Source organism: Perna viridis, chromosome 5 (assembly GCF_037379345.1).
Source record: "Perna viridis isolate PV_CMFRI_1.1 ecotype Kerala chromosome 5, ASM3737934v1, whole genome shotgun sequence".
NCBI classification, from domain to species: domain Eukaryota; kingdom Metazoa; phylum Mollusca; class Bivalvia; order Mytilida; family Mytilidae; genus Perna; species Perna viridis.
Window position 1 is genome coordinate 36,822,788 of NC_142449.1, and position 14,926 is coordinate 36,837,713.

Consider the following 14,926-nt stretch of genomic DNA (forward strand, 5'->3'; position numbering starts at 1 on the left):
TTCTCAGAAAATTACAGCGATAAAAAACTAAAATAATTAATTCAAATATGATTCTAAAAATAATGAACAGTTTTGTCTTTTTAGATATTTAAAAATCAAGTAAATCAAAACAAAATATAGGAAAAAAATATGTCGAACGCACTATAAATCAAAGTCCTTGACCTTGTTTTCGTATATTATGCATTATTATTTAAAGTAAACAGGATGTTTATGATTATTGAAACAATAAAACCTGGTTTATATATAAATATACAAATAATGTTACAAATTTGGCGTAAGATTTTCCTGTCAATGTTTACGAAACTAAAGAGTCAGGATATCTTTTTTGTGATTACGCAACTTTCACTTTGCCAGTGCAGTTGCAAAAGAATTTCTTATTCTCAACACTGTGTATAGTAAGGATGAGAGCTTTGATTGGTAACGAATTAGTATGATTGAAATGAGTATATATTTCAAATGGCAACTTAATTTTGTTTCAACCAAGAATTTTTTTCCACGAATCATGTAAAATTAATGTTATGGCTTATGCTAGGGAGGTCAGTCAAAATATGAAGTATATAGAAAATGTACAAGTTTATATTAGTTTGAAAGAGCCCAAGAAATGTAACTTACTGGTGCAAAAATTTTTAAAATCGGTCAAGGGGTTCAAAAGTTATTACAATTTAAAGTTCAAAATTTTGGTCATTTTTCTTGCGAAGGCAAAAATGTCACATTTTGGGCACTTCTGTGGCCCACATAAGTCAAACAGGTAAAGAAATTCATACATTGTGTCTTAATCATTTAAATAAAGCCATTTCATTCTTTGATTTAAGCCATTCAGGAAACTTGTATCTTAGATACAAAGAAAATTACACTTTTTTTAAATTGGCAAAAAAACACTTTGGACTTAGTTTTTTTTTGCTATGTGTCAACAGCATCATGAATTAAAGTGCCATTTTTGGATATTCATATTTGGAAATTGGAAGGTAGTAGAAATCTGATACTTTGCTGTTCTTTCAAGAGTAATCCATTAAACAGAAATAAATAAACAAATATTATGTCAAAACCTCTGATTTGTTTTTCATTGGAATCAGAAACACTGCGGCAGACCCCCTTTTTTTTAAATGCATTTTTTCAACAAAAAAATACATTTTTACTTACTAAGAATTCAAAAAAAATATTTAATTTTTTCTGTCACTTGTTTTGTGTGGCAATAAAGTTGCTTGACTTGAAAAATCATGTTTTTCAGCTCAAAAAAATTTTTTGAGGTCGAAAATTTACATTTTAGGGTAAATTTTAGAGCTATTTTCAGTGGAAAAAATGGCGAAAGGTCAGACAAAAAAAGACATTTTGAATTTAAAAGCAGTTTTTAGCACATGACAGTTATTGTTATTGTGATTAAATATGTAAAAACACATTTTTATCAAGAAATAATTGAATTATATTTAAAAACCAACAAGCAAATGTTGAAAAATGGGGGTAAATCGAACATTTTTGAAAATTTCAGATTTAAAAAAAAAACCGCATATTTATGCTTATATTTATCAAAATATCAACCTACCATATACTTATGTGGTACCATTTTAAAGCTTAGAATCTAAGCTATCACATTAAGATACTTTCATCTTATTTTGCTATAAAATGTTTAATGTGGATGAAAATTTGTTAGGCCTATACCTTAAATGAAGCCAGACGATAATCAAAATAAACATACATTTTTCCGCAAAAAGTGGCAAAATAATATTATATCAAAGTCTGGTCAATTCTAAGATTCCTAATGTAGTCTTGTAATGTTTTCTTGTTTAAATAGGGTCTTTTAACATAATAATAATCTCATTATTATGTTAAAATTGAATAAAATTTCAAAAACAAATGCTGTTTTCCCAAGAAATTGAGAAAATTTTTATGAATACATTGACTTGAACCAATGCGCATCCTTTCACTATGGAACTTTGAAGCCCTAGCTGTTTCCTCATGTGTAGTATTATGTACATTAAATGATAATAAACAAAATATCATCATTTGATTAAGTTTAATGAACTTTTCGAAGTTTCCATTTCAGGCCAGAAGGGTTTCTTCACCAGGATCTACTATGTCTGCCAAATCTACAAAAGAGATTATGTACATAAGGACATTACACCTATTCACATCATTTACCTTATCAATTTACTTACAGTTAGTTTACTTTCTATTAAATCATAATCTGGTTTGCTAACAATCTGAAAAAATGTAAAACTTTATTTGATGTTGGTTGCTCACAAAGCGGTTGACAAAAGATGTGGCGAGGAGTTAAAAACACCAAACTTCCTTTTCCAGAATAATTATCTTCATTTCAAAACAAGAAGATTGTTTTATAAGGTTATATTAATGTTATGTTAAATAACTTAATATGAATAATTTCGCTGCGTGATCCGTCTGGTTCTTCTATCAAGTGTTGAACTCTCTTACCAATCAGGTTATCGGGTTCAGGTGTGTCTGGAACTACCCTACTTACTGTACCCCACATGGTCCTACCTCAGACTCGGTCCATATTCGTCTCATAGCATAGCCCACTATGCTGCTCAGGCCATCTGAAATAAACAAGTAGTGGAATTCAATGAATATGTACTGTGAGGCAGTTTTAAAGCAGAGTCTAAACACAAAACTAATCGACAGTTCTTGTAAGTAATATATGATTCAAATGTAAATGCTTATTTGTTACCATAATTAAAAGACTCAAAAGTTTTATTATTAAAATAAATAAAGCTACTAAACTAAATCAAAGTATAAAAACTAACTTACCATGAATTCGAAACATCTCCAGAACTCAACAAAATGAAACTAAAATGATGAAAAACAAACAGAAAATAAAACTAAATCATAATAAAATTTACATCAGTGTTTACTTTTTATATGACAAAATAAAATAAATATTTAGGCAGCCTGTTTACTAATACTTTCTTCTGAAATAAATCAATAATTAGAAGAAAAAACATAGTACAAGTATGTTTCATATACATACAACAAAAGATTGGTATTATGAGTCAATCAATGTGATCCTAAAAAGGCCAAAAAAATATTAAACAATAATTAATTAAAATTTAATGATAAATAATGTATATTACTAGGATTTTAAACCTTTTCCAAGCAATTGTACTTGTATATGAATATTAAATAAGTAGAGCATCTACAATCCTCTAAAAAATGAATATGTAAGTTAGCTGTTAAAAATTGTACAGTATGAATATATAAAGTAAACTTAAGAAGATGCAGGTCATATGTAAAATATGCAATTGCCACATATATAAATCTCATCAAATAAGTTCTATTTATCAAGTAAAGTACAAGCAGGGCTACATGATAATTGTTCTAATAAAAGTCATAATTAATATATATTAACTGATAAAATGAAAACCAGAAAAAAAAGTTGTGTATCATTTGAAGAAGCAATTTAAGGTTGATTTTTTTTTCTACATATGATAATTTTGAATAAATAAAACAGTTAAAATAAATATAAAGAAGGTTTATGCTTAAACATGTGAGTTTCATATAAATTGGGCACTACATATAAATTAAAATTGAATTATCAAGGAAATTAAATGCAATATGTGCAAATTCTCCCAACCAATAGAAAAAAAGCTAGGTAAAATACAGAGACTTCCGATAATATAGGAAAGTCGATAAAGTCCGAAAGATTTTGAATGGATTGCAATCAAACGTTGGGAGAATTTACCTCATTACATATTCATCGTTTAATAAAAATGTTATGGAAACATATTCCAACTAATGCTAAATGAGAGTAATCTTTTTTAAATCAGCTCATGCAGAATCAAACGAAAATCAGACCTTCCAAGAAGGTGAATATAGTTTTTAAGCTTGCAGATGATAAAAGGTCATTCTAGAATTTGACCTTACGGAAACAGGGCGATTAGGCTTATATTAGACATAATTTAGGTACTTACCGTAAGTGATTGGCCTCCATGGCCTAGATCCATCGTTGTCTGCACCACCAGTCAAAAATCCGTCCAGAAAACAGTCGGTAAAAGGGCATTTATCCACGAGTGTTCGAAAATCTTAACAGAAGCTATGGCGGATCAGTAACATCCGGTTAGCAAGAACGATAACCGGTCCCGCTTTAATTTTTGTGAAAACCACGCCCTGACCACCCTAATATCCAATCGATTCCGCAAGCTATTATTGTTTTTCTTCTGAAACCAGGGTTACGGATGGACGCAGAAAGGATTAAATTTTCGGAATCCGACTGTCAGTGCATTCCGGGTACGCAAAAACTATTTTTTTTCAACATGTTTTTCCTTAAAATTACGGAAAAAATATGTTTTGTAACCAAAAAATTAGCCTGACAACTGGATTATCAAAATTGAAGATATTTCCAAAAATTTAAGCCATAAATGAAGAAAATCGGTCCAGTAATAGCTTGCGGAATGAATTTTGAAATAGGTATGATCTTTGACACATAGTTTTTCAGGCGGCCATTTTTCTCAAAGTATCGTCACTTCAAACGTTTGTACCAAATGACCATCAACTCCAATAACAATGAAAGTTGTATATTTAGAAAGAGAAATGTCTCATCTTCAATTACATATATTTTTTATTGTCATGCAATGGATTTTTAACCATTTTCTAACGTGTTAAAGTTGACTCAAAATTGAGAATTTTGCTCTCGCAAGAATATTGATAAACGCACTACCGACCTCCCTACTTATGCTATAATTATAAATTTGGTACATGTGGATTGTGGTACTGTAGCAGGGACTTTAGTCTATTATAAGGAGTAGGCATTGCCTAAATCAACGGGCATCATGAGCTTTACTATACATGTACCGTCAGTATGATACTCGTAAAAGTAAAAAAAGGACACCACAAAAAAGGGGGGGCGATGAGAATTTTTGTTTTGCAGGTGCAATATTTTTATTTTTTATTCAAAACTTTGTTTAATAGTGGGGGAATTTTTTTCAATGAATTCAATTTATGAATGAAAAATGTTTTCACAAAATCCCAACCCCATCCTCCTATTCCCTTCGCTTTCAAAATGGTCAATAACTTGTAGCACTTTGCCGTTCTTTACCATTTTTAACCCTTTAGGGCATCTCCAGCAACATCCTTTTCAGTTTTAGCCGGTCAGATCAATTTATACAGAAACCTGAAATATTGCAGTTCTGTAACATCCATTACAGATGGTGGGAATATTTTTCACATATCATGTGAGGTAAACAACATGTCAGTTGACAGCTGCAAATTCAAAACAAGAAAATGATTTCCTTTCTTATCTTAGAAAAGCTATGCTTCGATTTGGATAATACAAACAGAGTTACTTTTTTTCCAAGTCGGGTTAGGTTCTTGACAACAGCAACAGTAGAACAGTGGAGATACACGTACATACACCCATGTTTTTCCTGAACTTTTTGAAAACATCATATTCACTTCTTTTAATAAGTAAAAAAATAAGAAAAAGACTCGAAAACTATCAGAAAACATAAATACATGAAATCAAAAATTATTGAAAGCAAGCAAAGTTCACTCTTAAATGTATAGAAATTTGACTAATTTTTTGTTCATATTGAAAACTACATCTCTATCTATAGAAGGTTTGAAATGTGATAACAACACCTGTTAAACAAAACGTTTTCAAAGTTGTTTGATCGGAACTCCTCAGACATTACTAAAAAACTTGTTTCAGGTTGTGATAAACAATGCATCCTTCACTGAACTGGGAACTGTTTTAAAATAGATAAAATTACAAATATTTGAAATAACTTTTGCCAGATCCCACAGATGAAATTATTCTAAATCAAATTTTGCACAAACAGTAAATGACATGAAATCCATTTTATTTAAAAGGTCACTTCTTAGTTTTAGTGTTTCAGTTGCACTTAAGCCAAATACCTTGGTTTCTTCAAATTAATAATATGGAATATTGTCTATAAAAGCAAGCACTGTACCTGAGTTTCTTCGTACTTAATTTAATTATTTTTTGCAGCCAAAGCTGTATCAGTCTTGAATGGTATGTGTGTACTTACCCCATCTGTTCAAGGTTGGATTAAAGCACTTTATTTTACTTTAATATGTGATTTATTTATATTTTTTTTTTTTTGTATAGGTGGTGGGACTGGATTTGTTGGTCGACATCTCAAGATAGCTCTCAAGGAAAATGGATATAAAGTTACTGTTGTTTCACGAAAAGCTGGTCCAGATACTCTTACTTGGGTTCGTATGTTATGGATTTTTCAAAACATATATATGTACTGTATAGCAGGTAATTTTCGTAGGTGCCAATTTTCGCAATTTATTCTATGAAAAGGTTATTAAAATTTCAGTCTTTATTTTTCATGTCTTCAGGTTTAGTGAAATAGAAATTGTTTAAATTTGTTCTTGACTAGATTTGACAAGCTTTTATTTTCTTGATTTCCCAAACCTTGCAAATATAGCAAAAATAACAATCTTGTGAAAATGTCCGGCTATACTTACTTAAAGACTAAATTATAAAAAAAATAATCATTATGTAGTCAGTTCATACTTCATGAATGACACACTAACAGTAAGGCACCAACCATTTTATCAGTGAGGGGGGCTAGGATCTTTGAAAAAAAAACAAATGTTCCAAAATTTGGGAAAAAATTTGTATTTATCCATTTAGAAAAAATAACAAGGATTCTATATTATCCCCATTATTTAACAAGATGGATTTTCACATAAAAATACTGATTTCAATTTTTGCTGAAGTTTATGAATTGAAAATATGTGATTTCATGAAAAGAATTTTTATCCAACATCAAATCCTCTTGGATAAAAATGGTTGGTGCCTAAACCAACTTATTATTTGATGGTGTTTATCATCACTAATTTCATGAGAAGGAAAAAAAAATTGTGAAAATAAATCACCAGCATTGACCCCTGGAACAGTTGTTAAACAGAGTATAAGCTGTAACATAGAATTGATATACTGATATTGATAAAAATTAATTAGTTTATAGTAATATAGAAATCATTGTTAACATGAATCATTGCAAAATTAAGTGCCAGAACAAAGAATGTGCATTTTTCTGGAATACCTAAATAGGGGTAAATTTTATATTATATCATGATTAAAAATAAATTTCAACTTTCAAGTCCTTTACAATTATTTGCATTATTGTAATTTTGATGTACCAATATACAAATTATGGTAATATAAGAATAAAAATATGGTAGTTTTCTATGCTTTTTTCGGTAGGTTTTATTTTGGTGCTTTTCAATTTTTAAAGTATATCAGGGTCAACTGTCAGCATCCATACATGTAGTTAGGTATTGTGGTCAGTTTTATTTCATTAGCTTTACTGTCAAAAACAAACCAATACGGCATGAATATTTTATTAGTAGGGAGAATGGGGGTGAGGTCTTTTTGAAGAAAAAATAAATGTTCCAAATTTAAAAAGGTTTTACTCATAAAAAAAAATAATAATGATTCCCATTACTTAACAAGGGAGATTTTAAAATAAAAATATTGATTTCAGTTACTGCTGAAATTTAAATTAAAAACTTGTGCTCGCTGTGAAAAAAATTCTTTCGGTATCAAATCTCAGCCTCCCCTCGGGATGAAAATGGTTGGCCAAGTTAAGTATTTAAATTTCTAAGTTGGTGAAAAAATTTACTTCTGCACTCAGCCTTTACAAGAAAATTTGTTAATTTCTTCACCAATAAAGCCAAAAAAAAACCACAAAAAATATCCAACACAATGCATATTATAACATGATTAAATTGATTCATATAGTGCCATTTTATTGGTCTTATTGAGTGAATGATCAATTATTATTTTCAAAATATAATTTTATTTGATGACTTACATTTTTCTCTTTTGTTTAGTACTGAATGATTTTATATAATTTTAGAAAGATATCAACAGAGATGGTATACCAGATGATGTCACTGCAGTTGTTAATTTGGCAGGAACCAACATCTTGAACCCCCTTCGAAGGTATACTATTAAAAATAATTCATTCTTTGTGTCACATGTAGACACGATTCCGTTAATCATTCTATGGTTATACAGTACTTCCAAAGAAAGAGAGAAAAATTGAAACATATATACTCTTGATAATATTTCTCCCATTCTTAGCCAGTGATTAAAATTGCATGTGACTTTTTAACCAGCAGGTGGTGATTAAATTTCTGTGAGTTTTCCAGTCATTTTTCATTTCCGAGATGCTCTTTGGGATAACAAGAATTCTCAACTTTTAATATTTAAAATTATGATTTAACCCACTCGCTGTAGCTCGTAGGGGGAAATTTTAAATTTAACTTTCATGAATTTTTCAGCATTCATGATAGAAATTCCAGATCTTTAATAGGGGTTCATGTAAGAATGTATCAGTCAGTTCTGTATTTTGTTATCAGGATATATTATATATTTATTTCATTGTTGAAGGTGGAACAAAGATTACAAAGAAGAAGTTGAGGAAAGTAGAATAGAAACAACAAGAACTTTAGCTAATGCCATCATATCATCAAAGTCTCCACCCAAAGTATTTGCTACAATCTCAGGTGTTGGTAAGTGAAATCATCATGCTCCACTCTGATCTCAGGCTTTGGTCTGTTTAATCATGATGAAAGCTAATGCCATCAAGTCTTCAAATCTCCATTTAATGCATTTGCTATGATCTTGTGTTGTTATGTATAATCATCATGTAAGCATAATGTTACATGTATCATCAAAGTCTTCACCCAAAGTACTCACTACACTATATATAATCATTGTAACATATTATTTATTAAAGATGTCAGGTCTTTTCTACATTTGCAGTACAGTTATAAGACTAGGAAATATTTAGTCAGATTGAACATTGGGTATGAAAGTAAATTACTGTAAAATTGTGAAAATTGTGTAAACAACTCACACATGAAACAGTTGTTCAAATGAACACTCTAAATAAAGTATTAATGTATTTTATAATTAGTAAAAAACTTATTCTTCCATTGCATGTAATGGGTGAACACATTTTTGTAGTTCAAACTCTGAAGCAGACTTTACATTTTTATATTTTTTTATGTTCGGCTTAACGAATAAAAATTGGAGGGGCTGATTTTAATTAGACTGACTCTAAAGTTTCGTGATGAAATTATAAAGTTTAATAATAGTATCTTATTACATGTAGTAGGAATGCAATTGATCTTTGGTCTGAAAATGAAATGAAGATTCTTGAGTTTTCATCTGACAGTCACCATTTTATTAAATTTCAGCAATTTACAAACCAAGCCCTACTATAGAATACTCAGAGGAAAGTGAAGTGAAGCCATATGACTTCTTGTCACAATTAGTTTTAGATTGGGAAAATGCAGCCTCACTTCCTGAATATCTGGATGTCCGACAGGTTACAGTAAGATCTGGTAAGTATGCTTGACTTATTAAATTATCATCATACTTTTTTGATAATTCCAATATCAAATCATCTGAATCACTCACCTGACTCTAAAGGAACTGCCCAAGTTCCACTTACTCTGGGTAAAATGACTGATTACAGCAGTAGGTCATATCAAGATGATGAGGGTGAATATTCAACAATTGAAGTGATTTTAGTACCCATACTAATAAAGGATTTGATTCATGATATAAAATAATTATACAAGTGAAAAATGACAAATTGTTATCCTTATATCATGATACAATATACATTGTATATGTGACTATCAGAAATTATTTAAAGTGAAATCTGTATAAAGCAAACGCTAAAAATTGATTTTTAATGTACATGTTTGTTGAAACCTGCTTTACTGTTTACTACCTGGACATTTTGTATCGCACTAGACTTCTTACATTTAGGCTTCTGGAAAAGGGTGATGTTGCTACAAGATTGAAATCATCACTCTAGAAGTTTTATGGTCGTCATCATGAACTCATGGATCGTTACGGTGTATCCATCTGCACCATGAAAACTGATTTGTTCGCCATATCATAGTGTTCCTTTCCTCTTTCGTCTACCTCGGACTTGACTGTTTGTGAGCAACTTGGTGGGTGTTTCTAGAAAAACAGAGGATGCTTACCCTACTGGTGCACCTGGTCCATGCTCCCAACTTTTAGTGGAGTCTGAATTGCTCTTTTACTTTTGTTTCTTTGCATATATTATTTTATTTACTTTATGTTTTTTGTTGTGTTTGTCTGTTTTCTATGTCTGGTCTTTGTCCCTGGATTCCATTCTTTTGATTTCCACTAGAATCTTGGTTCCCTTGATTACTCTTTAAAGTCCCTTTATATCAGTTTTAGTGTGTTTTGAACCTTGTTATTTTTAAACACCTGTCTAAATCAAACCAATTTTAAAGTCCAGAAGTGGTTTGGTTTAAAAATGTTTAGCTATACTGGCAACATACATTTAAAATATCTTGATTATTTACAGGTGTTGTTCTAGGAAGAGATGGTGGTATGATTCAACAGCTTTACTATCCATTTTATTTTGGACTTGGAGGAACAGTCGGTTTCAAAGGTGATCAGTGGTTACCATGGATACATGTTTCAGACTTGGCTGGAATATTTGTGCATGCAATAAAAAATGACAATGTGAGTGGTGTATTAAATGGGACAGCTGAATCAGCTACAAATGCAGACTTTACAAAAGCTTTTTCAGGAGCATTGTGTCGGCCTGCCATTTTTCCTACACCTGGATTTGTAATGAACTTAGTTTTTGGACAAGAGCGAGCCAAGGTTATATTAGAGGGACAGAATGTTAAACCAAAGAGAACATTAGAGTCTGGTTATCAGTATAAATATTTTGATTTAAGATCTGCATGTAAGAAATGTGTTAGTTAGCTTATAAAGTTATTGTGTTTGAAATATTTGCATGTTAAATTATTGTCGTCTTTTGTATGTGAAAATAAATCTTGATCTTGGTTGTTATGAGGATGTGGTTACAAGATCTTCATTGCCACTTTATAGGTCACTTGTACCTCTTGTGAAAAATGATGTCAAAAATTTTGAAAATATCTACCAACACCATTAAGTAGCAGTCTTTATATAATTCAGGCAGGAGGTGATTTGTGCATGTCAAAAACCGACCAAATTTACTTTCATTTTTTTTTAATTCAGAAACAGTAACAGACCACATAAACAAGCTTAGTTTGTCATTTGGTTGTTGCACTATGGAGATAATCAAAGTGCTGATAGCACTGGCAGTTTTTAATACTTGTGAAAATTGTAGCATGAACAAAATTTCAAAGATTTTATGATGTTAAATAAAATTGTGATCATACATTGCATTTAAAAAACTATTAAGAGTTGTCCTTTTTTAATATGTATAAACTGAAAGTCAATCTATACAACTGATCCAACTTCACACACATTTACAGATTTTTGTACCATCTCACCTTTTTCCCCAATTTTAAATCTATCTGACAATTAATGTGCATTTACATTCAAGGCTATATTAACAGAGTGTTTATCCTACATAACAATTATACTTAAATAAAACCAATATCAGCTTAAGAAAATAATTTCCTTTACACAAGATTTTCAAAATCTGGACACTTTAATCAGTTTGAACTTTCCGGCCAATTTTACTTGGTTAAAATCACCGCTCTTCACTTGCTGTTTATAAATGGTAAAATTGTAATGAAATTAACTTATGATCAGCTGTCAATTACAATGTTGTCAATTGTGTTTTAATTCAGACAAATTATATGACGCTATTATCAGCAAAATACATTGGTTGAAACTCTTAAATCTGTTAAGTAAACAGTAACACTGACCATGACGAGTTATAGTTAATTCTTCATACTGTTATTGTGAGGAATAGTGCATGATTTTGAGGTAAGAACACTGATACATTATGATGTATATGGTTGATTCTATGTCATTGTTAAAGTATGTACATTTGTATTTGGCAATTTCAATTGGTATTTAGCTGTATTGTTACGATAATTTGGACTAGTTTATTTGACAGGGGGATAAACCCATCATATTCAAAACATTGGTATTGTTGACAATTTGTAAACACCCCTTTGGCGTTAATTGATCCAGTCATATGGTTAAGTCATGTGACCTGGGCATATATAAGCCGTTGCAATCAGTAATTTGCTCTCTTTTTGATCTGGTGGTCAAAGAGCTGAGACAAAAGTCTCACATAGAGATTGACATTGTCTAAATTGTAATATAAACTTTATGTGTTATATTAAGGATACTTCTAAAGAGAAGTAGTATTAAGTATTTAGTCATCTTTTAGCGAGAGTCTCGCGCTAAGCGATAGACTTGGATTGTCTAGATACCATTAAATTCATTGTGTTTTATAAGGATTAAGTTAAAATAGAATTATATATGACAGTTTGCTCATTTTGTTTCAATAAATAATTGAGTAACTCGCTGAGCATACTCTGTGAGAAGTTTCTATAGAGGGTTTTACGTTAAACCTAATGAGTTTAATTTTGATTTAGTTAGATTAATTTTGAGTATAGAGAATAGATATATCATTGTGTTTATTATGAATAAGTCTTACTTTTCTGACATCAAGGATAGTTTTAAATATGAATGAAGATCCCTAAAAGAACCTATTGTGAAATTGAGAAATGAGAAATATTATGTTTTAATGTAAAAGCTTGGTACGTGTGACGAAATGTTAATGATATGGTGGATAATTTGACTTATAAGTGTGTTAAAATGAAAATATTAAACACATTGAATGCTTCCAGACACATTACTGCATGAAATAAATTCCCTAAATATAAATTTATTACTAAATATCTTTCAAGGCCAAAAAGGAGTCTTCAAAACTTGAGTTGATAATAATATAAATTGCAAAAAACATTTATTTGTTATTAAAGAGGTATTGAATGATATAAAATGAATTACATTTGGACTATATTTTTGTGTAGTGTTCAGAAATAGTAGAGAAGTTCCAGTGATAGACAGGTGACATAAGGCATTTTGATCCTGAAGGATCAAAAACCCCAAAATAAATCATTATTACCACTTATGCTGCTTGTCAGGCTTGTAATGGTGAACTCATACCTTCATATTTAATTCCATCAACTATTAGGCGAGAAGGATGAAAAACTCAAAACTTATATAAATTGTAAATTGGCACTTTGCAAGTTATCATTCTTGGTTTTGGTGATTAATTACAATTTCCACACCATTTATCACCTTTACTTGAAGCATTGTTCGATATTTTTATGGAATGGTGGTTATATAAAGACAGCTTGACACTATCACAACTGTAATACATGTACTATAGATTCTGAAAATTGGAGAATCACAAAATCATTTTTTTGTTTCACTTATAACTGTTTTAACCTTAATCTGGATAATTACTCTCCCAATTCTTCAAAGCTATATATTTATAGAACCTTGTGATTTAGTAACAACCAGAAAATTTATAGTAGTTTCAAAAATGGTTTGAACTTAAAAGTCTGCAAAATCAATCATAGCATACCATTGTGGTCCACACTTCATGCAAGTGAAAAAAGACTCTATCTGTATTTAATGTTGTTTCATATGTAAGCTCCTTGGGGATGCTACAGGTTTCGAAATTTTGACACCCTTATCCATTTCTCAATTTTTCTGGTGGCTGTTAAAATTGAGCTTTTTTCCATTTCCATTTCTCCCTATTTTCGTTCAAATTTCTCAATGATTATTGTTCAGCATGTTCTTATCCTGATTAGGCATGAAATAAGTATATGTGACTGGACTTTAAACATACTACAATCAATCCAAGCCTTTCTTTTTGCTACATAGAATTGTTTGCCTTCATATATGATTTATAGATACAACGAATCAGCCCCACTTGTCACAGGCATGTGCATTTTCTCTCCAAATCAGCTAACATGTTTTCATACTGTATTATTGTTCATGTGAACTGAAGTTCATGATGCTCATATAATTAAGCTGCAACACAAACCTTTATCATAATAAATGGGACGTATAATGGTATACCAATGTCTGTCCATCGGTCATTCACACTTCACACAATAACTCAATATTTTATGTAATTTCGGTATTGTTTCTAGTGACTGATGTGAGCTCCTTTTTAATTTTTATAAATTTCAGGTCACACATTTTTGAGTTATGGGTATTTATTCAAATACTAAAGGCTTTTCAAAGCCTGATGGACTCACCAGGTTTGATAACCAGTATTCTATTATTATTCAAGTGGCCCTTCTTTTCTTGGATAATTTTCATTTAATTCTGTCCAGTTCTAATGAAATGTTGAAAAAAGGCAACAAATCCAACATGGCGCAACATATTAACAAGAATTTGAACAGAGATAGATCTCATGATGCTGAACACTTTTACATCGGAATTTGGCTAAACCTAATGATTTTGGTGATTTATGCAAATAACTTCCGACATATCATGTTCTATTTTTAGTAATATTGGCCTAGTTTTTGACAGATCAAAAATCCCCAAATCAGCTCTATGCAAAATACCCCAAGGAATAGTCGGACCAAAAGTGGCCCAGATTGGCGAAGTAGTTTCAGAGGAGAAAAGTGTCTATGATGGAAGATTCCCCAAATTTGTACTGGATCCTGAAAATGCATATTTGATATACTTTGGTAGCCTATTGGCATAAGCTCCCTTTTGATTTTTACATATTTCATACAAGTAAGGAGCATTTAATTTTTGGACATTTTGCCATGACATTGTGAATTGTTTATTTCCTATATCCAGGCTTTTGATTTTTTTATAATACCCTAAAGATACAGAAACAAAATTCTGGGAGCATTTTTCATGAAATAATGTTTGTTAGAAATATTTTTTCATGTATTTTCCATATTGGTCCTAAGTATAAGACAAACGTGTTTTCAGGTGTTCAAAACATATGTTACAATTTTTCCTGTGTAATGATGCAGAAATAACTTAACGGTTAATGCAGAAATGTATACTTGTATATGTGACATGATTTTCCTATAATTGGTGACACGCCGGACAAATTTACATCAGAACAAAAATTGTAAAATACAGTGGATATATATTGAAGATTTTCAACAGTAC

The 14,926-nt window shown here is 30.6% G+C and overlaps 1 protein-coding gene and 1 long non-coding RNA gene across 3 annotated transcripts; one reads left to right on the forward strand and one right to left on the reverse strand.

Moving 5' to 3' along the window:
• The first annotated feature begins 260 nt into the window (after positions 1-260).
• LOC148617299 (epimerase family protein SDR39U1-like) lies at positions 261-10,843 on the forward strand. 2 transcript variants are annotated; one of them, XM_088584916.1, is made up of 6 exons: positions 261-417; positions 6,077-6,183; positions 7,845-7,930; positions 8,381-8,502; positions 9,193-9,339; positions 10,344-10,843. In XM_088584916.1, the coding sequence occupies exons 1-6, from the start codon at positions 402-404 to the stop codon at positions 10,751-10,753; spliced, it is 888 nt and encodes a 295-aa protein (XP_088441042.1). In that variant the 5' UTR covers positions 261-401; the 3' UTR covers positions 10,754-10,843. The 2 variants fall into 2 exon arrangements, with proteins under 2 accessions (XP_088441042.1, XP_088441043.1); XM_088584917.1 differs by having other exon boundaries at positions 317-443.
• On the reverse strand, positions 1,995-3,104 carry LOC148617300 (uncharacterized). Its single transcript, XR_015922467.1, has 2 exons — positions 2,761-3,104; positions 1,995-2,549 (listed from the first exon to the last, which is right to left on the reverse strand). It is a non-coding gene; the product is annotated as an uncharacterized LOC148617300 (long non-coding RNA).
• Positions 10,844-14,926: the final 4,083 nt, after the last annotated feature.